This window comes from Chionomys nivalis, chromosome 25 (genome assembly GCF_950005125.1).
Source record: "Chionomys nivalis chromosome 25, mChiNiv1.1, whole genome shotgun sequence".
NCBI classification, from domain to species: Eukaryota; Metazoa; Chordata; class Mammalia; order Rodentia; family Cricetidae; genus Chionomys; species Chionomys nivalis.
Window position 1 is genome coordinate 37628335 of NC_080110.1, and position 25088 is coordinate 37653422.

General features: G+C 41.2%; 1 protein-coding gene across 1 annotated transcript in view; it reads left to right on the forward strand.

The window, feature by feature from the left end:
• Positions 1 to 1865: 1865 nt before the first annotated feature.
• Positions 1866 to 25088, forward strand: part of Cand1 (cullin associated and neddylation dissociated 1) — a 44179-nt gene continuing 20956 nt past the window's right edge. Inside the window, exons 1-3 of the mRNA XM_057757581.1 lie at positions 1866 to 2291; positions 13120 to 13263; positions 24772 to 24926. Coding sequence (XP_057613564.1) covers positions 2224 to 2291; positions 13120 to 13263; positions 24772 to 24926 — 367 coding nt within the window. The 5' untranslated portion in view covers positions 1866 to 2223. The remainder of the gene's footprint in view (positions 2292 to 13119; positions 13264 to 24771; positions 24927 to 25088) is intronic.

The following is a 25088-nucleotide window of genomic DNA, read 5'->3' on the forward strand; positions in this document are numbered from 1 at the left end:
GAGGAAAGGAGATGTAAGGCAGTAAAGCAAAGAAAAAAAACAAAACAAAACAAAAAACGATACCAACCCTTTTAATGGGAAAGAAAGTATGGGGGTCAACAAACTCAGCATGAGGAAATGGAGACCTACGCAGTGAACCCAAATCACATTTAAACTAATAGTAGTTAATAACTTAAGTACTATTTTGTAACAGTTCATTCGATACTGTTATTTGATGAATGTACCAAAAAGAAAACAAAATCAGGTAGCATGGCTGGGATTTGAAGTATTTGGATGCAGTGAGCTGTTTAAAGATTTACTGTTGAGTCCAGACAGAAATCCAAGCCTTTCAATTCTTCCCTGGGCTCTTTGACACGTTGGCTAGTTAGTGAAGCGGTTGGCTGTTTCACCTCTGACCTCTGATGGTTGTGTTAGTCATTTATTTATTTATTTATTTACAGCCCTGGCCGTTTCACCTCTGACCTCTGATGGTTGTTTTATTTAATTAATTAATTAATTAATTAATTTATATGCAGCCCTGGCCGGCCCGAGACTCGCTTTGTAGACCAGGCTGGTTTTGTACTCAAGACCCAGGCGCCTCTCTTGACCTGCCTCTAGAGTCCAGGGATTAGAGGCGTGCACCGCCTCCAGTTAGCCTTAGGAAGGTATTCTTTTTTTTTTTTTTCAGGGAAGCAATCTTTTTTTTTTATTAATTAATTTATTTAATTATTAAAGATTTCTGCCTCTTCCCCGCCACCACCTCCCATTCCCTCCTCCTCCCCCAATCAAGTCTTCCTCCCTCCTCAGCCCAAAGAGCAAGCAGGTTTCTCTGCCCTGTGGGAGGTCCAAGGACCACCCACCTCCATCCAGGTCTATTAAGGTGAGCATCCAAACTACCTGGGCTCCCACAAAGCCATTACGTGCAATAGGATCAAGAACCCATTGCCATTGTTCTTGAGTTCTCAGCAGTCCTCATTGTCCATTATGTTCAGCGAGACCGGTTTTGTCCCATGCTTTTTCAGACCCCGGCCAGCTGGCCTTGGTGAGCCAGCTTCCTGACTCCAGCTAGATAGTATTCTTATTAGAACCTAGCTGGAGTCAGGAAGCTGGCTCTAAACTGACTGAAGGGAGCGTGTTCAGCCACAAGTACCCGGGCCCTGATGCCTTTTAGCTAAAAAGGTTGGACTAGGACCCTGCCCAAACAACTGAGGCAATGCGCTTGTCCGCAATGACAGCAGAACATGGTGGGCGGTGGGGGTTCAGAGAAATAAACACTCAGGAGAGGTAGAGAGAGCCGGTGCGAAGGCTTTTATTTAGCAAAACCGCGTCGCCGGCCTGCAAATCCCAGCATTCTCTCCGGCCCTGGGAACCAATGAGCAACCTTCAGGCCAAGCAGCCAATCCTGCCCTTCGCCTGTCACCGGCTGAACTGTGGGAATTGTGGTTTTCACGTGGCAATCGCACAGCATGGTTGTCAGGGCGCAGGGTCGGCCACGCGTACCGATCGGAAGGAAAGCTCATTTTACAGTGCTCCCGTTGGCCTCCAGGTCAGCTGTAGGCATCGCCACTCACGAGCCTCCCGCGCCTTAAAACACATAAGTCATCTCCTCTCCTCCCAATGTCCTCCGGGGAAGAGCACGCAAGCTACTGCATGAGCATTCCGGCCTGCTACGCTCCCGGCCCGTCCTTTAACCGTCGCTCTAAGGTCTCGCGAGACCAGGCCCTAGAGGCGTTGTCATTCCCCCTGAAAGGCGGTCCGCGCGGAGACTGGCGTCGGGCGCCACCAACGGGAGCGCCTCTCTGAGCGGCGCCTGCGCAGAGCGCTCGGGACCGCCTCGGTGACCTCCGACCCCGCCTCCCGCAGCGCCTCGCGTCGGCCGCCCCCGCCCTCCCCGCGAAGGAGGCGGGCTCTGGCCTCTGGCCCTGGGGAGCGAGACGGCCCGGTCGCGAGTGTCTGGCTTCCCGGCGAGGCCCAGCCGCCCGTCCCGCCGCCCATGAGCTCGTCGCTCCGCGAGCAGCTCCGTCGTTAGGCCGTCCCCGCCAGTCTCTCGTCCTGCCCCGGCCCCCCGGGACCGGCACCCCCCCAGCCCCGTCTGCCCGGGCCCCGCACGTCGTGTCGAAGCGCCTTCCCCGGTCCGCGTCGCGCTGCGACCCTGGAAGCGGGCGCCGCCGCCAACGAGAGGAGGAGCCCCGGCCGCGGGCCCCAACAGCCACCGAGCCAGCAGGCGGCATCGAGGCCGGCAACATGGCGAGCGCTTCGTACCACATTTCCAACCTGCTGGAAAAAATGACATCCAGCGACAAGGACTTTAGGTGAGACTGAAATCCGACCCACACGCTGCCTCGGGGAGGTGGGGGGGGACAGCCGCCGCCGCCGCCCGGGCCTCGCAGCAGGCCCGGCCCCACCCCTCGGTCCGCGGGTCTCCAGCCACCCCCTCCCCCATCTTTCGTCCAGGCCGTTGTCCGCTGTGGCCCCCGGGTCCCTTCGGCGTCCCGGCGTCCCTATCGCATCCTTTGTCCACCCCTAGGGACACGATGCTAGCGTCCCAGGTAACGCCGTGGGCCGAAGGCACCCTCTCCGGTGGGGAAGGAGTCTTTCCCGGGCGGGAGGCGAGCGGCCAGGCCTAGTCCCCGGCTCTCCGGAGACACCAGGCCGTCCTGCCGCCGGGGACAAGCTGCTGCTCACCAGCCACGCAGCAGCCGCCTGCTTTTCCCGCGGATGGGAATGGGTGCAACGATCAACTTTTTTTCGAGGCTTCCGCTGATTGGATTATATACTTTTTTTCTTCGTGTATTCTTGTTTGAGAAAGGTGGGAAGAAGAGAGAGGGGAGCCGGGGGAGGGGGGAACAAAACTTGGCCTGCAGGATTTTTCCCGCCAGCATCGCTGTCACTTTCCCAGGTCAGGTGAAACCCCATTCAGGATCTCCTGGTTTCTGCCTCGTACAAAATCAAGGCCAGAGGGCAGAATTGCCGAGACTCTTGCCAGGCAAACGAGTCTTCTTGGAAAGAGGGGCTGATGAGCCGTGAAGCTTAATCATGGAGCTGTGTTCTGGGAGACCTGGACTATGGGTTCTTCTTTCCGGTGCACTTGAAGGTGTCACAGTTTTACGGATTAGCTTAGTCAGTTTTTTTCCACGCTACACTGATTGTTCCTTCCTGATTACTATCCCTTCACAAATAAACAAGCAAGCCCTCTGTCAAAAAGAAAAGAAAATAACTATTACATTGACACGTGACTTTTGTCTGCAGTGCTTTGGGAGGTATCGTTTTATGGATGTTTAAAAAGAACAAATAATCTTTGGTTGAAACGAGCCTAGGAGCTTGGGTTTTACTGTGTGAGCTGTTTTAACACCTGAAGATTTGTCTAAATCCTATCAGGGACAATTTTCCAATCAGTGAAAGGAGAACCCTGGGGAAAGTAATGCCTTTGTTCCTAGATAAAGTCATTAAAGTGGTCAGTGACATACCAGGTCGTTTCTGTGACACAAAAACCACTAATACCTTAATTTTTTTTTCCTTTTCTACTTTGAGATCTAAGTCTTAAATTTCCATTTGAAGAAATAAAGATTTCCCGAAGATTTCAGTGTTGTGATGTGGGGAAAAGAGAGAGCGACTTATTGAAGCATTTTGAATTTTTAGATTTGTTTTTTTCTAGGACCCAAATTGAAGATTGAAGGTCTTGTTGTTGGACTGTTTAGGATCAGAATGACTTTGGTTACTTCTGGTTCTTTGCTTACTCACAGTTGAAGTCTTGAGATTTGAGTAAATGAATGAAACACACATGCAAACCCAATTCTGAGGTGTGTGTGTGTGTGGTTCCCTCTTTATGTCCTGTAGGCACTTCCTATAGAAGTACTGAGTTTCACTCTGAATTTTTGCTAGGATCATATAATTTTGTTCATTTGCAGGCTCATGGATGAATATGTTTTGACAGACTGCAGAGCGTGTGACTATTGATTGAAGTGATTTCCTGTAAAAGAATGTGTACACACTTGGATTTTTCTTTTGTTTTGAAAACAAACTGCTCTGAAAGAAAAAAGCTTCACCGATTTTCTGCGTTTAGATTGGAGTGAATCAAAACATTGACAAAACTATTAGCCGTAGTTCTAGAATTTGATAGATGTTTTCTTTAGTAACAACAGCTTCCTTTAATTTAACAATATTACAGTTTTTGGTATTTTTACTCTTTTTTGGGGGGTAGGTGGGTTTGAGGCTAGGTTTCTCTGCAACAGCCCCAGCTGTCCTGGACCTTGCTCTATAGACGCTGACCTAGAACTCACAGAAATCCGCCTGCCTCTGCTTCCCAGTGATAGGATTAAAGACTTGTGCCACCATCACCCAGCTCTTAACTCTTTTTTAAGGAATTTTTTCCTTTTTAAACTAAATTTTAGCCATTTTCTTAACATATCTTCGGGGCTGAAGCTCTCTATACAGTAGTATCGAGCATTTTTGAAAGTTAACACATTGAGCTCAGGTCTTTTTTGAAGAGTTTTTTATATTTTTGTTATGTAAACACATAGCTTTTTAAGGTCGTGCTTGGTTCTCATTAGAAGTTTAGTTGTTTAGGTAAGTACCAAGATTTGTCGCTAAATATTTTTAAATACTTGATTGGCAGAAGATTTGAAGGCAGGCTAAGCAGCATTATGTAATGCCCGCCTGTAGAAAGCTCCTTGGCAGCCTTGAGCTCCAGGACAGCTATAGGGTTTGGCCCAATAGAATTGTGAGGTGAGATTTTTTTTGAGGTTTTATGTATATAACTGTTGTGCGACTCTCTAGGATGAAGTTAGTGACAGTGTCGTATCACAATGTCAAAAGCTTAGACATGCTTGTAAGGAAGGGTGACAATGTTTCTAGAAGGAGGAAAAAGCTATGTTCTCATGGTTTACCAGGTCTGGGTTCTAGTCCCATGAGATTCTTAACTATAAATTGTGAGGTTCAAAAGCCTTCAGTGTGTGTGGTTACAAACTCTCACGGATAGCTGTTTTCAGACAGCAGTGCAGTGCATTAAGGCAGAAAGGGCATAAACTTGAGCATAAACTTTAGGATGTTTTTAAAGATCCGTTTGTGGAATTTAAATTGTAAGCTCATCTTATTGTTTATTTATTTAAAAAAACCCTCTCCTATGTCTTTAATTTCAGTGTTTTGAAGGTTGGTACTGGTGTTGCGGATAAAGCAAGTATAAGAGGTGAAAAACGAACTTGGAAGCTAATGAGAGGGGACATTTGTGTCACCCAGTGTCTAGGATGGGTAGTGCCTGTCACCTACTTTGATTTGGGGAAAGATTATTTTTAAAATGATTGCTAATTCAAGTAACCCTTTAGAAGAAAAATGGAAAGACATCACTCATTGCCAGTGTACCTTAGAGCAGTACTCACTACTTCTTGCGCCCCTCCCCCCAAAAAAACCCACTTAAGTGTGCTCAGACACCCCTCCCCCAAAAGACCTTTATATCAATAGTTACTCGGGTTCATAGACCTTTAGAGGTGTGTTCAAGAACCAAAGAGCGGATAGAGTAGCAGTCAGCAGATTCTATAGATAACAAGGAAAGCTTTGGGGTAGATGAATGTTGAGTCCTCCTTTATGAATATTAATAGTAGATATCTGGTGGTTGTGATAACTTAGAAGCTTTATCCACTTGATTTTATTTATCCTTGTCTGTGGTAAAGTGGATAATAAGAACCTCTATTTTGGAAACTGGGATTGATTGAATAAGGATTTGCTGGAAGTCAGCTAGTAAAGCTGGAATTTCTCTTTATTTACAAGTGCCTGGTTATGTATTCTTGGGATTTTAAATTATGGACATTCTGATTCAGGTTTTAAATTTCAGTTGCTTCTAAAACTAGGTTCATGGAATGTTTTGTTCTGGAAGATAGCTTAATTCCTTTAGCAGAGCTTTAAGAAGTGGGCTTCACTGTTTATCCCTGGTAAATCTGCTTTTTGGATGGTTAAAACTTTACTGTAGAGGTGTGTAATCTCTGCAGTATGTAGGTGTCTGGTAAGAAGTGACAGAGGATTTAAGCAAGGAGATATCATGTCTGTGGTGATCTTACTGAAGTCTTGCTAATAAAGTTCTCAATAGAGAAAAGTATGAAAACACATGGCACAAAACATTGGGGGAAAGGGAGAAGATGATTTTGTCCTATAACTGGACAGTCATTGGTTCCACAGAGTCCTTAAGAATAAGGACTTGATTTTTTAAAAATAACTATGTTATTTTTACTTTGTATGAATGTTTTGCCCACATGTATGTATATGCACCATGTATGTGCCTGGGACTCTGGGGTCAGAAGAGGACACTGGATCCCAGGAACTGGAGTTCTGATGTTTGTGAGCCACTATGTTAAGTGCTGGGGAGTGCACCCAAGTTCTAAGAGCAACAAGTACTCTTTAACCTTGGAGCTGTCTCTTCAGGGATCTGGTCTTAACTCTCTTATTCAGTTCATTGGACAGCTGGCTTCCACGAGAACTTGTAGTACTTGAATTGCATGGAAGGAAAAAGGCATGCAAGCATTTTGAGACATCTCAAGAAACCATTGTAAAACAATTCCATGCTGCTTGATACAATCTTAAAATAATATATGATGTTGATAGTTTGTTTTTTTTTTTTTTTTTTTTGGTTTGTCTATTTTTGCTTTGAATGTTAGCGGATGCTTTTTCTTTGGAAACTTCGTTAGTAAAAATCTAAGCCTGTAAAGAAATCACAGTGGGAAGGGAGTTGGAGAGTTTGTTGACTTTGAGCTGCAAGTGTGAGTTTGCACATTGACATAGAAAGAAGCATAAGCATCACCATCTTCATTGCCTTTTCTTGAGCAGCTTTAAAAAGACCTTTGTGGTGATTAAGAGGTGACTTGAGATACTTTGTATGTACTCTAAGGCAGATGGTGGTTACAGCTTGCTTGATGTCCCTGAATGCCAACATGGGCAGACAGATCAGCAGCAGTGAAAGTTCAGTACTGAAAAGGGAAAGAAAGAAGTTATAGAAGGAACTTGTCTGTGTAGATAGATGATCCCAGGCTTACTCATAGCTCTAGGAGATGCATCAGGAAAAGGTGGTTTGTGCATAAAATATTTGAATGATAATTGCTGAATGGTGCATTCTGGCCAAGTCACCTAGATTTCTGCTGTAGTCAAAAGTCAAGTTGTGTTTATGTATGAGGGGAGGTGGGGAAAGTACTTTGTACATTTCTGCTCCTCTGTACTGAATTTACCTGAAATAAATAAATTTTCTCCCCAGGAAGCTCTCAGCAAGAGTAAGTCAGGTGTGTAGGGTCTGGATTCTGACTGTCTTGTAACTCAGTATCTGAAGAGCTTCCCCTGAGTTCATACCGATGCCTCCACCAGCACCCCGCCCCCAAATACTTGCTAACTGTGTAAGGCATCTTGCCTGCAGATTGGTTCCACCTTAGAACTGCATAGTAGGCTGAATTTAGCAGTGAGGATTTTATCTCCCTCTTCCATATTAAATCTCCTTTGTCCCCAGTTTAGCTTATTAAATTAATGTTTGCTGGAAATTGCCAAGTAGAACACCACCTGGATGCAACTCTTTTCCAGCCTTCTAGTAAAGACCTCAGACTTCTCAGTTAGTCTCCTGTTAGACTTCTCAGTTAGTCTTCCGATGACTCAGTCACTCTGTCAATTAGAATTTCCCCTAAAAATCATCTCTGGTTCTTTTTTTACTCCTTTTTTGATTCTGATTGGCGACAAGAAAAACTCCAAAGCCCTTAGCTGGTATCTCAGCTTATTAAAGCCCCTCTTCCTAACATCCCTAACAGTCTTCCCCATGTAATAGACTTTAGTGTATGTCTTCTGTGTTGCATGTAAGCACTGTTAGCACACTTGGATTTTTCTTAAGTGGCATCCCAGATGTCATTTGATATCTCCAAAAGCTGTGACTGTCTCAGTAAGAGGCTGTTGGAAGGAACCTGTTTGAGGCGTGTTTAGAAGGGCATAAGGAAGCAGTTTTGCTTAAATTGGATCTTGTCAGGAAGTCATGATTGTGTCCCAATAATCTTTTGGGGAGAATATGCCTAAACAGTGGAAACATTGAATCACTAGCAAGTGTTCACTCCTTTAACAAGAAGGGGGTTAAGTGATAGTTTTTGTTCTTATAACCTTCTCTACACTGGATGTTCTTGTTTAAGTTCAAGGAAATAACAGGCTTTTGATGGGAGCATCTCATCAGATTGTAGTAACTGAGGTTTGGGTGTGGGCCTCAGATTAGTTTCCTTCCTTCCTTCCTTCCTTCCTTCCTTCCTTCCTTCCTTCCTTCCTTCCTTCCTTCCTTCCTTCCCTCCCTCCCTCCCTCCCTCCCTCCCTCCCTCCCTCCCTCTCTCTCCCTCTCTTGATCAGGAACCTCTCCTGAAACTTGCTGTTGTCTGGCCTTGAACTCATAAAGAAAGATCCACTTACCTCTGCCTCCTGAGTGCTGGGGTTAATAGCATGGACTACTGTGTTTTGTTTGTTTTTTAATTTTTTCAGCCCCTACTTCTGGCTAGTAGCAAAGTTAAACTATAGAATATTAATCTGTGATGTTCATGTCCTCATATCTGCTCACTTCTGTTGCTTAAGATCAGAGGCATACCCAGTCAGTACAGTTTGTAGTTCCTTGTCGTGGTGGGGTGAAATGAGTGCTTTAGCCTCTTGATTTAAAAAAAAAAATTCTTGCTTAATATTTTTTAAAACAATCTTTTCTCATTTTACATACCGATCCCAATTCTACTCCCTCCCCTCTTCCCGCTCCCTCCACACACACACACACACACACACACACACCCCCGTGCATTCCTCCATGAAGGTAAGGTTTCCCATGGAGAGTCAACAAAGTCACTTTGAGACAGGACCAATGCCTGCTCCCTACATCAGGGCTGAACAAGGTATCCCTCCATAGAGAATGAACTCCAAAAAGCGAGTTCAGACATGGAGCCTCTGATGTTAACAGTGGCTGCTCCATCACATTGAGCCCCCACTCCCTGGCCTTTGTTCTTCCTCACTGACATTGGGTGCCTGGATAATGAGTCTTAGGTTTCTTCTACTTCTTTCTTCTAGCTCTGTCCCTGTCTGTGATCCCTGTCTTCTTTACTCCCTGTTCCTGTATGTAAGATTCTAAAATGCTGTTAATTTTACCCCTTAAATTCAAGTGCAAGGAGTTGGCCCTTATTGTTTGTAGCATTTTTTTCTGGAAAATTCTCTCAAATCTGAATTAGCAGGTATTGAACCCTGAATCATTGATTGCTTTTAAGGAGATTATGAAGTTTGGTTCCTGTGATTCCCCTAACTCCTGCATTTTTATTAGTTGAGATGTTAATTTGTTTTATGTCTACTTGCATTTAAAAGCACTTTATTTAAACGGTCGATTAGGCATGAGTGAAGCTTGTTTAACACGTGTTTTTTCCGGAAGGCACGCCACAGCCCTTTGTATATGGGAATGCTAGACAGTTCTTCACATTATGCATGGGGCCACGTTAGGCAGCAAAACCATCAGCAGAAAGTGTAAATGTGGACCACAGAATGCTAAATAACCCTGCCGAGGATTAGTTCTCTGAGGTGTGAGGTTGGAACCATGAGGCAGAGCCCCACTGCAATAAAGAGTGTGTGTTGGAGGACTCGAATTTGTTATCACCTTGGAGCTGTTGGCAAGTGGTTTCAAAGGGGAAGATTTGAGTTGGACTTACTCATTTTTTAACAAGTCAGTTGACAGGTGTAGGCCTTGAGTAATAAGGACTGACTGTGTTACCCTTGCCCATTCGTCAGTCACTCGGTCTGCGTTGTCTTTCTTATGCTTTGGTGGTTCTCCTAGTGTGCCTCTAGTCCAGCCAACCAATGAGTGACTTTCTGAATGAAGTGTTGTAATGGTTCTCTGGAAGGGAAGTCTAGTCATTTCTCAGCCTAACTGTGCCCCATGTGTATTTGGTAGCTTCCTGGTGCTCCTGATCTAAGCCTGAAGTCTGGTATAGTCTGTAGGACTCATTCATCCCCAGCCCCTGCTTTCCTGGCACCAGCTGTTTCCCCTTCCCAGAATAATTGTGTCTTCTCATCATACCTCACTTTTCCCTAATATGGAGCCCCTGTTCCTGTTTGCTGCGCGTCTTATCAGGGCATGTTAGCATCTGGGGATGGCGTGTCCTGTAGAGGCTAGAATAAGGAATCAGACCCCATGGAAGTAGAGTTAACAGTTGGGAGCCACTGAGTGTAAGTGCTAGGACCCAAAGTCTGCTCCTTAGGATTCTTAACTACTTAACCATCTCTCCATCTGCAGTTTCCTTGATGAGATTTTGCTTTGCTTTGTAGTGTTTATCTCAGGTCATAATTTTCCAAGTACTTCACATACGAAACCTTAAAAGTATTCCCTTTACTGGATTGTAATGTAAATTCTGAAACAACGGTATTTGGATCTACTTCAGCTAGTCCTTGTAACCTTAGCAGTTTGTAGAATGCCTGGTGTGTTGATTTCTTAGGACATGATTAGTGAATACCTGGGACCATTTTCCCGCTTCACTTTAGTCTGCATTTCCATTTTCTCTGGTTAAATTTTCCCCCACTTGGTTTCTGTGCTTCAGCTACACTAAACATCTAGGCAGTCCTTTATTCTGAGCTGCTCTGTGGTTCCCTCCACCACCCTTACCAAAACAGAAAGATAAAGTCCCAGGACAGACAGCTTCCCCATGATCTCAGCTAGCAGGCACTTTGCCTGACACTTTGTCTGACGGGATTGTTTGGATGGTCTCAGTAACAGGAGCTGGAGTACCTTTGTTTAGCCTCAAGTCTTTTAGCTGAGTCTGACCTTCTGCCTGCACCTCTCAAGTACTGGAATTATAGGTGTACACACCATGCCAGGGTGCCTTTTAGTATTAGAAATTTGTAATAAATATATAAATGACAATTTTAAAAGAGATGACTATATTTGCAACTTTAGATGAAACTAATAAATTTTTGGAAAAAAATTGGAAGAATGAGATTTGTCTATTTATGTCTGTCCCATTAGATGAGAAAGAACAGACTAAGTGTGTGTGTTGTCTCTGCCTTAGAACCTAGAATAGTAGAATATACTGAAGAGGCTTCTAAACTACCTTTTCAACTTGTTTGAGGGCAGCATTCAAACTGGCTGAAAAGCTTTCTTCCTTCTGAGAGTATTTATTATACAGGTTTTTATATGGGACTCGAAAGAAACTTCAGAACTGTCTGTTTCAGCCTCACCACTGAGAGGTTATTTTGGGATTATGGAGCTTTCATCCAATTTTTTAAAATATTTATTTATTTATTATGTATACAATATTCTGTCTGTGTGTATGCCTGAAGGCAAGAAGAGGGCGCCAGACCTCTTTACAGATGGTTGTGAGCCACCATGTGGTTGCTGGGAATTGAACTCAGGACCTTTGGAAGAGCAGGCAATGCTCTTAACCACTGAGCCATCTCTCCAGCCCTTTCTGATGCTGAAAAATACTGTGGATAATTTTGCTGGTACTCATTTCAGCCTTAAAGTTTATTTAGTTGTTAATTACTGGGGTTTTGGATATCAATATGCTTCTTTATTACATGCTTTTGATGTCAAAGCAGAGGCTGGTTGATCCTTTGCTTGTGTTTAGCTTAGTCTTGCTTTTCTAGCTTAATAGATTAGAGAATATGCCCATTCTTGTACCAGAACTATCAAACACCTTGTTATTGGGATTGTTTATTTTATTGTTTTTTAGCTTAAATTGATTATTGTTACTGGACCTGACAATTGGCATTACATAGACGATGAGGGATTGTAAACCCTGGAGTATTTAATGTGTTTTACTTAGGGAAAGCACATTAAAATGTTTTCAGTGCTTTGTGTGGTGGTTGGAATAAGGATGGCCCCCATTGGGGTGCCATACTTGAATACCTAGTCACCAGGGAGCAGAACTGTTTGAAAGGATCATGAGGATTAGGCCTTGTTTGCTGTGTCACCCTGGGTAGCTTTGAGGCTGCAAAAGCCCATTCCAGTCCCAGTCTCCCTTTTCTCCTGTGGATCAGGGTCAAGCTCTCAGTTACTGCTTCAGTGCCAGCCTGCATGCCAGCTCCCTTCGTGGTAAGGGACTCACCCCGTGAAATTGTACGCCAGCCCCCAGTTAAATGCTTCTTTTTCATAAGAGCTACCTTGGTCATGGTGTCTTCATAGGAATGGAATAGTGACTAAGACATTTGTAGACCTTCATTAATATATTTCCCCATTTCAGAATATTAATCAAAACTTTGATTTTATTATTGTTTTAGTTTATTATTTATTTATTTTATTATTGTTTTGAGGATCGTCAAAAAGTGCCTAATTTATTTCCTATTGCTCAATGTGAACAGAAGTTTTTCTTTAGCAGTTTTATGGAACTTGATAAAAATTGAATTATGGGTTTTTATGCGGTTTAAAACTGACATTGATGTTAAATGGTTATTGATTCCTAATTATTGGAATTATCCTTGAAATTACCTTATACTAGTCACGTACTAAATTAAATTGTCATGCAAGCCATCACCACAGCTTATTAATCACATTGCTAGATTACTGCTATAGTAGTTTAGTTTTCAGTTTAAACATGGATTTTGGCATTTCTGTATGAAAAAGTTTTCTTTTCACCTGGGTCTTGTTCAACTATTAAGTATTTGTTATTTCAGTTGAACTATTTTAATGGTTGAGAGCCAGGAATTAGGGAAGTGTTCATTTGGCTTTTAACAGCTCTTAATGCTTTATTTGCATGGGATCAACCCATATCCAGTGACATTAATTTTAAACAATTTCCTCTTAACCTGTATGGGGGAAGGAGATCTAACACTTATACCTCCCTTTACTGAATGTTCATCCTGTTTATTAAACCTGAGGTCACATGATAGATCTGGCTTTTTTTCCCAGTCTGTTTGATTTTAAACCTTCTTTTGTCTGTGGTTCACAAGTTTCTGTATATTTTTGATTTTTATGTGTATGAGTGTTTGCTTCATGGGGTGAGGAGTTTTGAGATAGGGTTTCTCTGTGTAGCCATGGCTTTCCTGGAACTCAACTCTGTAGACCAGGCTGGCTTTGAACTCATAGAGATCCACCTGCCTCTGCTTTCCAAGTGCTAGGATTAAAGGTGTATACTACCACTGCCTGACGAAATTGTTTTGGTTAAGAACTTTTTCCATTTGTACTAGGTTTATGGCTACGAATGATTTGATGACAGAGCTGCAGAAGGATTCCATCAAGCTGGACGACGACAGCGAGAGGAAGGTGGTGAAGATGATCTTGAAGCTGCTGGAAGATAAGAATGGGGAAGTGCAGAACCTGGCTGTCAAGTGGTGAGTTGGGACTGCTTGCTCACTTGAAAACTGGTACTTAAGTCTGATGCTGTCTTCCTTTTCTAGAAAGTTTCTTTTTAGAATTTTTAGGTTGCTGGTAACTGTGATTGCATGTGATTAATTCAGGATATTTCATTATAGATTCTTAATTCGTTAGTGTAGACTTTCATGGGATTATACAACTTTCATGGGAAGTGCATGGAGAGAAATCAAGAAACACTGATTTTTGTGTGATCATTGCCTATTTTTGTTTTATTTTGATTTGTTGGTCTGCATTTGAAAGTTCTACTCTAGTTGAGGTGAAAAACAAAACTTAAATCTTAGAAAGTTACAGCACTAAAGACTGCATGTGCATTCCTGATGTCACAGGAGGCCAACTAGCAAGGGTTAGTTAGAGAGCTCCTTTCTCACAAAAGGGAGGGGGAGACAAAGAAGCGAGGGGAACTAAACGGCAGACAGTTAAAACCAGAGTGAGGTTGATGTGATCATGTGACGACAAGAATCTGCTTGAAATCGCAGGGATTCCAGTTGTCTTTTAGTTGCCTCTAGTAAGCACTTTTTACTAGTTAGGGTCTTGGCAGATGTATTTATTATTCTTAGAGTATAGAATTTGAGTTCTTAGTAAATTCATTTTGAACCAATTTAAGCCTTGCATGTAAGGCTGAAGCAAGGGGGTCTCCAGACTCAAGGCCTACTGTTAGTAAGGCCTGGCTCGAAATAAGAAAGTGGAACGAGAGCTGGAAGAAGGGCTCAGTGGGTGAGGGTCTGCTGAGCATGCTTGGGGGTTTGCTGAGATGTGTGATATCCTTCCTTCTTCCTCAGTGCCGCGAACGATAAACAAGTTAGTAAGTCAGCTTGATTTGTGGGTGCTAAATCTTAGACGCTAGTGGATAAAAGAAGGCAGTTTCATCTATGAAATTCTGTGTCATTGTGTACATCAGTCAGTATCAGTTTACAGCCTTGTCCCATTACTGCCCTATTGGATTTATATAAATCTTTCAAGTTAGTTTTCGCCTCGTCATTTAGATTTCTGTCTATAAGAAAAACCTGTAAAAGGTTAGAATTTCTATCATTGGTTGACATAGGAATTTCTAGAACGACGTGGAGTGCAGGTTTATAAGTTTAAAATAAAACAGACCAAGTGCTTTATCCTTGGCGGTGTGGCTCAGCAGGTAAAGGCTCTTGCCAAGTCGGAAGATTTGAATGCAATCTCCAGATCCCACATAGTGGAAAGGGAGAAGGAATTCCCACCATTTATCTCCCGACTTTCTTACATGTACTCCTCTGAACATAATGACAGAGAATTTAAAGTGGTATAAAACATGCAAATATTTGTATAAGAATCTTTTGATCTTTTTATTTGTTTTGTTTTTAGAAACAGGGTTTCACTGTGTATCTCTAGCTGTTCTGGAACTCTCTCTGTAGACCATGCTGGCCTCAAACTGGGGATCCGCCTGCCTCTGCCTCCTGAGTGCTGGGAATCTTTGGCTCTTTTAATGATCTCTTTTGTGTTTAGATTTATAATTAAAGAGATTGGGGGCTAAAGATACAGCTTGGTTTTAGAGTTCTTGCTTAGCATATGTGAGTTACTAGTTGATCCCTAGCACTGTTAACAAAATGGGGAGGAAACGTTCTGTTATATTCCAAAAGGACTTGGGATAAAGCAGATAGGACTGCTCAGTTAGCTTTTCTAGTGTAGGGATAAATCACTAGCCAAAGGCAACTTAAGAAGGATTTTATTTCATGTTATAGGTTATAGTCCACCATGGGGCAAAGCCAAAACAGAAACTCAAGCAAGGCAGGAGTCTGAAGCAGAAACTGCAGACAAAACCGCTTCACTGGGTTTCTCTCAGGGTTACATTCAGCTGCTTTTCTTACTCAGCCCAGGCCACGGTGGGCTGGGCCCTTCAAATCAATTGACAATCAAGAAAATTCCCCGATATACCTACCCACGGCCAGTCTGATGAAGGCAGTTCTTCTGTTGAGGTTCCTTCTTTATTCTGTCCAGTTCACAAGATCAGCCATCTTTGCAAGGATAAAAATCATGGTCATGACTAAGTAATAATAACTGATTCTCAAGGGAAAATGGCTTATGCATAAATGACTAAATTCTTGTGAAGAAATCAAAAAATTATCAAAGAATTTGATTGCCACCCCCCAAATAAAGGTTGAAAAATCTTCCACAAATCCCTGTGAAACCTGAAAGAGTAGATCTAGTACAATTATGAAATGCAGAACACATCTGAGAACATGGCAGACTTAAACCAATTATTCTAATCAATAATAAAACAGCTGACTAAAGGTAACACTAAAAAGGGAAACCAGAGGTCAGACTGCATTAAATATTTAAACTAAAAGGTGTTACTATCGTAAGGGCGATGCCCCCACGAATGTGAGAATGAGCAGTAGAATATTGTATGCTCACTTAGGTTCTACTGGTGTTAACTGGTCATGCATCTTGTTAATTGTGAAGACATTAGGATTCCACATTGGCTTGTGGCTACTTAGAATTACAAATGAAAGCATGCCTTCCGTTAAGCAGCACCAGACTCACTGTCAGTAATGTGAAAATAGACCACAGAGGCCTTCTTCCCTCTTGACAGAATTTGCTGTCTGTTTCAGTAAGACATTTACAAGTCCGGGAATTGATGGGTTCTTCTTGTTCAGAGGATCTAGCTGGGGAGCTCAGCTATTTCTATACCCCTGACTGGAAGACTCAGTCCTTCTTTATTTGCGGAAGTTGTCCTTTTCAGCCAAGCCCTAGAAGCTTTGGGAGGACACACCCCTTGCTAGCCAGATTAGGCAAATCAGCCCTGGCTGGTTTGGGTCAGTGGGGTGATCCTTACATCTGATAGGTTCTTAACATTGAAAGTGAAAACAGCTCATATAATGAGTACAAGGTACACTCACACTCACAGACTAAGCCTGTGCTTTCTTCTGAGGGAGTAAACCACTGTAACACAAGGAAAAGAGTATCTTCAGAAGAATCTAAAAAAAAAGTATTCAGAAAAGAAGAATGATAATTCAGTGAGGTAACAAAATGTATACCGTGCACAGTGAGTGGCTTTTCTGTTCTCATAAAACCAGCTTTATGAAAAAAACTGTTTATAGTCTGGAAGAAGATAACCTGCTTATTCCAGTGTCCAAAGGACAAGAAGTGTTAAGGTGGTGACCTTGAACAGAGCCCATTAGGATTTACAGAAGGTTACACTCTGTTTCCCAACCCTAAGGAGGAGAAGGACCTAAGTGATAGTGTTGTTGCAGGTGCTATATCCTGTATCAGCCATGTGGGATGGGGCTGGGAGAGAGGATCCTTATCTTGTCCTTGTCAGTTTCAGCAATTCCAATTTCCAGTTGATGTTGACAGTATTAATGTATATTAAGCACTGTTGCAGTTTTTTTCTTTTTTCCGTATAATGAATTCGTTTATTTCCTACTATCCTTTCAAGACAACATTTTATAAGAATACGAATATGTCAGAAGGAGCTGGAGAAATTGTTTAATCATTAAGAACACTGGCTCCTCTTTCAAAGGACACAGGTTCGATTTTTAGCCCCTATATTGTGGTGCATAACCTTCTCTAACTCCAGTTCCAGGGGCTCCGACACCTTCTGTCCTCCATGGTACATGCATGCAGGCCAAGCACCTATACACAGTGTAGTAGAATATTAACGGAGCCATTGCACGTGGTGTTTATTCTGAAGTGATGGCCATTTAGGCCTTAAAATAATATCTTGTAAATATCAGTAATTGTTATCTGAGATTTATGTGCTGCCCTTTCTTGGAAATTTCAGAATTTTAACATAGCCTCAGACATAAAACATTCCTGGCAATTAACTGTGAATTCTCAGCTTATAGCTTAGGCTTGTTTCTACGAAGTTCTTTTAACTTAAATTAACCCCCATCTTCTAATCTGCATTCTTTTATGTGACTCAGTTGCCTTTACTTTATAAAGCCAACGCTGCTTGCTCAGTGTCCATGGTATCTCCTCTCAACTCCCTCTTCTTCCCAGCATTCTCTGTTCAGAAGTCCCTGCTGTACTTCCTGCCTAGCTCTTGGCTGTGTACCTTTTAATAAAACCAATCACAGTGATGTATCTTCAACAGTGTAAAGGAATATCCCACAAGTCCATTGAGTCTGATTCCCCCTGCTGCTTTTGGAAAGCCTACATTCATTGTGCAGTGTCTCTTTCTTTGATCCATGTCCATACCTCAGAATATCAGCAACAGGTAAAAATAAATCTTAAAAAAAAAAAAAAAAAAAAAAAAAAAAAAAAAGAAGAATATAGGTGTTAGAATCAGACCACAATGGGTTCAAAGTCTAGCTTCACTTCCTGATTCTGGAACCGACTGCTGAAGTTGAAGGTTTAGCATTCTCAGTTCTCTCTGTGGGGTGTGTGGGCCGTATTTGGAAACTTAATGAGACTCTTTATGAGGTGAATTTTTATGGTGGAAAATAGGGAGTTATTGGTTTTATTTTGATACATGTATGAAAGAAATGTTAATTGATAACAAAGAAAAGACATCACCTGTGTGGTTAGAAGATGTCCAAGTGGAGTGTCCTTTGGAAAGTAAAGTTATGGGTTATTTTACACTGCAAGAAGAAAAGGGAAAAAGAAGGCTCAGCATGGAGTCTTAATACAGTGGTAGCAAAGCTTCCTTGTCCTTAGGAAGCAAGGTGAAAAAGGAGAAGTAGCACAAGACATGGGAGTCATAAATGAGTCACATGTTCTGGCCAGTAGTAGAATTGTTCACTACGTATTCCTACATCTGTGAATTGCTTCTTGGGTATGCCTGTACGAGACCAGATAATAGTCTCTACCACCCGTGCACCTCTTGTAGCTGGTCTTCATGGTCATTTTAGTATCATTTGTTCAGGGTTTCTCAAGTGTGTATAGATCTGTTTTTCAAAAAAGTAAAGGGGTTATTTTATTTTACAATATAAAATACAATAATCAGAAAGGAAAGCCGTCATCAAACTTGGACAGGCCAAGCCAACCAGAGTGCCAAGAGAAAGAATGAGAATCCAAGACCCACGAGTTTACCCATTCAGGAGTCCCATAAAAGAACGAAACTGAAAGTTGTAGTATGTATGCAACAGACCTGCTGCAGGCCCCGTGATAGCTGCTTCAGTCTCTGAGTTCATGGTCTTTGTCTCATTCTAGGAGCTGTTTCGTCTTAAGTTTGCGTACCATTTGGCCAGAGTGTGGCTGTTTATTTAGTTACAGACTTTTCCAGCTTTTAGAATTGGGTTTATCTTTATTATCAAGTTGTAGGAATTTTAAAGTATATTTTTTATTCTTTTTTTTTAATTTTTAAAACAATCTTATTTTATATACCAATCCCAATTCCCTCTCCCTCCCGTCCTAAAATATATTTTTATATCAATCCATTTATGCATTTATTTTGTAAAAATCTTTTAATTTGGTCTTTGGTTGTTAATTTTAATTTTTGAGTTTATTTTAATTTAACTTATAAAGTATCTGTTTTGTGGCTATTGTTCAGGTCCTAAGAAATATTTGATTTGGTTTACAAAGATTTTCTCCTATTTGCGGTTTTTGTTTTTATTTTTAGTTCTATGATCTGTGTGGAACTGATTTTGTGGAAAGTATAAGGTTGGAGCTGTTCGCTTCTTCCCATATGGTTGGGCAGCTGTTGCAAGCTCTGTGTGTGGAAAAGACCTTCCTTTCCCCCAATGAATTGAATTTAGAATTTACCTGGCATCTTTGAAAAAAAAAAATCAATGGAGTACAAAAGTGTGTGTTTTAGTCTTTTGTGCTCTATCGACCCATCAGTCCTTACAGCAGTGCTATCTTGTTATATTGTCATTGTTCGGGAACTTTCCACCCTGGTCCTGCTAAAATTTTAGACCAGATGAGTCTAAATTGAGTGGGGGAGCTATTATGTCCACGAAGCAGCATCTCCCTGCCCATTCTCACTGTTGGCCAATACGCCTCTACTTTCCAGATGACAGTGATATTGTGTCAGGATGATACCTCCCGAGGGCAAAGCTTCCCCTTTGGTGCTGTGGTATATAGGAAGTCTGGATTAACCTAACTCACGCTGACTAGCTTAATTTTTACCATTTCTTGAGACTATATTGTTTCTTTAAAAGCCCTTATTATTTTAATCACTGTCAATTTCTGTGTTTAAAATAATTATGCCGAAGCTGGAGGAATGTCTGAGAAGAGCCCACGTGCTACTACTGTGCTCAGTCTTTCAATTACGAGCCAGTTTCTCATATCTGTTAGTTACATGAATTTGTGTTAAATCCTTGGAGTTTTGTACCTAACAGTCACTTCAGTGATGAATCTGTTGAAATCCTCATTATTAAGTGAGGCTATTTGTTGTGGGAGACTGCTTGGCCACTTGTTCATTTCCCGGCTGCCCAGATTCCTGAAATAACCACACAGAAACTATTAATTAAATCACTGCTTTGCCCATTAGCTCTAGCTTTTTATTGGCTAACTTTTACATCTTAATTTAAACCATTCCTATTAATCTGTGTATCACCATGAGGCTTACCGGGTAAGTTGTGGCTTCTGTGGAGCTACGTGGCTTCTCCTCACTCTACCTTTTTCCTCCCAGCATTCAGTTTAGTTTTCCCAGCCTAGCTCTGTTCTCCCCTGCTAAAGGTCCCAAGCAGTTTCTTTATTCATTAATGGTAATCACAGCATACAGAGGGGACTCCCACATCACCTCCCCTTTTCTGTTTAAATAAAAAAGAATATTTTAATTTTAACATAGTAAAATTACATATAACAAAACAGTTATCAAGCAAGAATTATAGTTACAATATTTATATCTATTTTATCTTTTATCGTGACTAAGGAAAACTATATCCTTCAACTCCATCAGAGACTCCAGAAAGATACAATATTACCTAAGTAAACAGGAAGTGCATTGTAAACCACTTCCAAAACTCTGGAATTGACAGAGACGTCTTGCTACTTGTACAGTTACCCAGAGTTCTGTAACGTTGGAGCATTCATCTTCAGCCTACAGTGCCATAGTATTGGCAGACTTTTTCATGAAGCAGGAAATCTCAAAGACAGTTCCACCTGTATTGGCAGACTGTCAGTCACTTTTTTCTGTGTCCTGTAGAATGTCTGGCAGACTTTTTCAGGAAGCAGGAACCCCAAAAGACCATCTCATCTTTAGGCAAATTCAGCAGTCATTTCTCTGTGGGTCCTGCATGTTCAGTTCATACAGTATACCATCAAGCAGTCCAGGCAAGAGCAGTTTTTTGCCCAAGTGACTAACAAACTCCATAAGGAGCCTCTTTGATGCCCATCTTTCTCTTGAAGTAGATAGGTGTTGCCAGGAGCAGATGTGACTCATTGTCATGATAAGTCCTAAATTCTTAAAGCATTTTAAATGCCATATTCTATAGTCTTTGAAAGGTTCAAAGAACACCTATCTATCTGAAATACATCTCTGTACATCTAGAAAATCTAACATGACTACAAGATTGACTATTATAGATGATTATCTATTAACCTATTCTTAATTACACATTGCATTTTTAAATGAGCTGTACAAACAATACCTTAATCAAGAACAGAAATATACATATAACAAAATTGCCTTAAATTTGTATCAATAGAGCAAGAGCCATACTAATGGAAAGTATCCATCTCTATAGCAAGTCCCTCTTTAAATGTAAAGAAATATTTACAAACAGTATTTGGGAATATGGGCATAGTTCTTTCCAAACTGCTTCCTGCTGTTTATTGAGCTAAGTAATTTTTTGAGGGATGTTCAAGGAGACCTTTAAGGGGTTTAGTCCATCAAACCGCATAAATCTTGCATTAATCCACAGGTTCTCATCTTCTGTGGAAACAAAAGCAGAACCTCTTTTCCAAAGCAGCATATCCTTAGACTCAAATTCTGAAGTCAAGATACCTTTATGTTGGTTTAACTTAGCAGCCCATACAAAGAAATGTGTCTTTATACTTAAATCCTTCACAGTCAAAAAATTCAAAGAAAACACAATACTATTCATAATCCAGACTCTGTGTATTTTCCATCTTTACATGACTTATTATTTTTTTACTCTACTACTTTTTAATACTTAATATCTATGACTGTATTCTTTTATATTACACTTACTATCTCTTTACTTTTTCTTCTCTCTCCAAAGCCTACGTATATTTTTTTAAACACTGTGTCTCGTTTAGAGGTCTTTTATGTCTGAATTTGTCTTATTGTGCCTCTGCAATTCTTTTCTGTCCAAGAGTGCTTCTTAAAATGTTGAACAGCGACTAAAGCTGCTTTGTCTCTTGGCTCCACCCAGTTCAACATGGTGGGGCAGACCTCTGTTAAAGGAGCTGTGGCACGCCGCCAGCAAGCAAAGCCCATTTTTAATAAAATGTGGCTAAATTTTGTTTTTTAGTGTCTAGAATTCCTTTCCAAACCCTCTAAGGTTTTTTGTGAATTTAGTCGACCACATTGGAGCACCAGTTTGTAATAGGAAGCCTCTTGTTTGTTTTCCTGGCCGCCCAGACTCCTGAAATAATCACACAGAAACTATATTATTTAAATCACTGCTTGGCCCATAAGCTCTAGCTTCTTATTGGCTAACTATTATATATTAATTTAACCCATCTCCATTAATCTGTGCATCACCACAAGGCCGTGGCCTACCAGCAAAGTTTCAGCATGTCTGTCTCCATTGGCAGCTCCATGGCTTTACCTCACTCTGCGTTCCTTCTCCCAGCATTCAGTTTAGTTTTCCTCACCAAGCTCTGTTCTGCCCTGCTGTAAGTCCAAAGCAGTTTCTTTATTCATTAATGGTAATCACAGCATACAGAGGGGAATCCCACATCAACTATTGGCGATAGATCTTCTCTGGTGTTTGGTTTGAATAATCTATTGACTGAGAGGGATCTTAAGATTTCTAATACTGTTTTGTTGTTTCTTTTTAGTAATACCAGTTTTCTTTGCATGCATTTTAAAAGTGCATGTTGTTAAAGATGAAACTATTGATACGTGTTTAAACATTAAGGAAGCCTTCATTCAAACTCAGCAGTTAGTTGTGATAAGTGCAAGATTGTTGGAATAAGGAGAAAGATTAGATTTGCCTGAATAAAAGGACAAGTGGGAATTATACCCAAAAAGCAGATGGGGAAATTAGGAAATGGAAAATAACCCAGGAGGATTCATGAGTAAGGGAATTCTTAACTCACTGCTTGCTTTGCGTGTTTATCCAACGAAGATGGAAGCAGAATCATCTTTATCAGTGATTAGGCATACATGTGTTTAGTTGCTATCACCTAATATTTGACTGTTTCATAGCACGGGAGTCTTTATTAATGTTTTGTAAATGTTGATGTAGTTGGATTTGTAGAAGTTGCTTTTTTTTTTTCTGCTTGATTTTCACCCACCCCACTCCTTTAGATTACTTAAAAGATCTGGGTATGTTGTAATATGAGCGGCGGCGGGGCTGCGTCCCCGGCACCCGGCCGCCCACATGGCTTACTTATGCCCCGAAATAATTACACGGAAACTGTATTCTTTTGATCACTGCCTAGCCCATTAGTTCCAGCCTCTTATTGGCTAGCTCTTACATATTGATCTAACCCATTTCTAATATTCTGTGTAGCACCATGAGCTGGCTTACCAGGAAAGATCTTAACCTGCGTCTGTCTGGAATGGGAGAATCATGGCGACTCCTCACTCGGCTTCTTTTTCCCAGCATTCTCTTTTGTCTACTCCACCCACCTAAGGGTTGGCCAATCAAATGGGCCAAGGCAGTTTCTTTATTAGTTAACCAATGACACAACAGATAGAAAGATGACCCACCTCCATCATGGGTACATTCTGAAAGTCCACTGAAAGGTTCAGAGTGTCACTGAACTGTTGAGGACTTGTTTTTTCCTTGGATTTTGATGTTTTCATCAGTACACAACAATTATCCAGAGACCACATGACATGTGCTTCCATAACAAATTGAATGCAAAACTACACATTGTTGAAAGAGCTGCAGGCTGCGTTCCTGCCGCCCGGCTCCCAGCCACCAGCTAGCTTTACCTGAAATAACAACACACAAACTGTATTCATATAAACACTGCTTGGCCCATTTCTATTCATGTGTGTAGCACCACGAGGTGGTGACTTATCTTTCCTAGCCCATATTTAGTAATCTGTGTAGCACCAGTCTTACTGGGAAAGATTCAGCATGTCTGACCTGGCAGCTTGCTTCATCGCGTCTGCCCTGGAGAGGGGAGGCATAGCGTCTGCCTCACTTCCTCTTTCTCCCAGCATTCTGTTCTGTTTACTCCACCCACCTATGTTCTAACCTGTCAGGACAAGCAGTTTCTTTATTAACCAATGGCCTTCCTCCATCAACACATAGAAATTTTTTTTTTTTAATTTCAAACATTAAGAAATTTACAGAATAGTACTCTTTACTATTTTTTAGGATATAATTTGTTGTATATGTTTGTAGTGTATGTACACATTTGTGTGTGTGCACGCACATATACTTAAGGAAAGCTTCACTAGTCGAGCCATCTCTCCAGCCTCCGTTTCATTTTTTTTTTTTTTCAGTATGCATTCCATTTATTTTAGTTTCTGGTCTTACTTCTCCATTAGAAATGGTTGTCTTTTTTTTCTTTTCCTTGTTTATATTTTAACATCCTTTCCCCACTAAGTCTTATGACTTTGGTGAGCCTTGTATTTGATTAGGGTTGTTTACCAAAGTGAGAGTTTTGAAATAGTTTTTCTTTCTAACTGTTTATCTCTTGAGAACCTACTACCAAAAAACATTATACTTTAAGTCTGCCAATAATATTGAATGTGAAAGTTTTGGGAAATTGTAAATTTCATAGTTATATGAATTTCTTACCTCATAAGCTTTATAGTAAATCCTCTATTTTAGGGCTTATGTGTTCTTTATCAGGAATCTTGTCTAGCAGTCGTTTCTTGACGAATATTCATATACCAAACATGCCTGCTATATACTCCAGAACATACAGAAAGGACTTCTATCCTCATGGGGAGGGTTCAACTAGCAAGAGTAATAGAAACAGAACTATATAAAAGAGATGTGCAGCGTGCTTTGAGAACATATAATAGGACTGGTGGTTTTCATTGTGCTTTTAGAATTTAGACAGGAAATTAAAAGAAACTAGAACAATAACAAGAAAGAGTCAGAGTTAGCAATGTAGCATCATATGGGACTTTTCTTGCAGCTGAAGCTTGTTGGGAGCAGATCCCTAACTATTAACACTTTTGTTTGCTTGTGTTTGAGTGCTTGAAGGGTTAGCATGCAGGATGGAAATCTTCATTTTCTTGTTACTCTGCTGGAAATCAGTGGGGGAAAATTGGGAACCAACTACAGGAGTTCTGTCAGTCAGTTCCCCTTCATCTTTATGTGTCATTTATGATACGGACATCCATGGTTAAAATTGACATTTACTAGGCAAGATTTCTATTTGTGCTTACTTTTTCTGTTTATTTTTGTTTTTATCTAGTTGCTAAAAGAACTTCCTTCTTTCTGTTGCAGTCTTGGCCCTTTAGTGAGTAAAGTCAAAGAATACCAAGTAGAGACAATTGTAGACACCCTCTGCACAAACATGCTTTCTGATAAGGAGCAGCTTCGGGATATTTCCAGTATTGGCCTTAAAACAGTAATTGGGGAACTTCCTCCAGCTTCCAGTGGTAAGCAAGAATGTTTTTTCTTATTTTCTTTCTACATGGAGATACACCTTCCCTGCATTCCAAGGGAAAGAGCTAATTTGAAGCCTTATTTTTCTTAAACACAAATGTAACTTTTCAGTAAGTGGATTTTAAATGTATAGACTCAGTTATATTGAAGCAGGG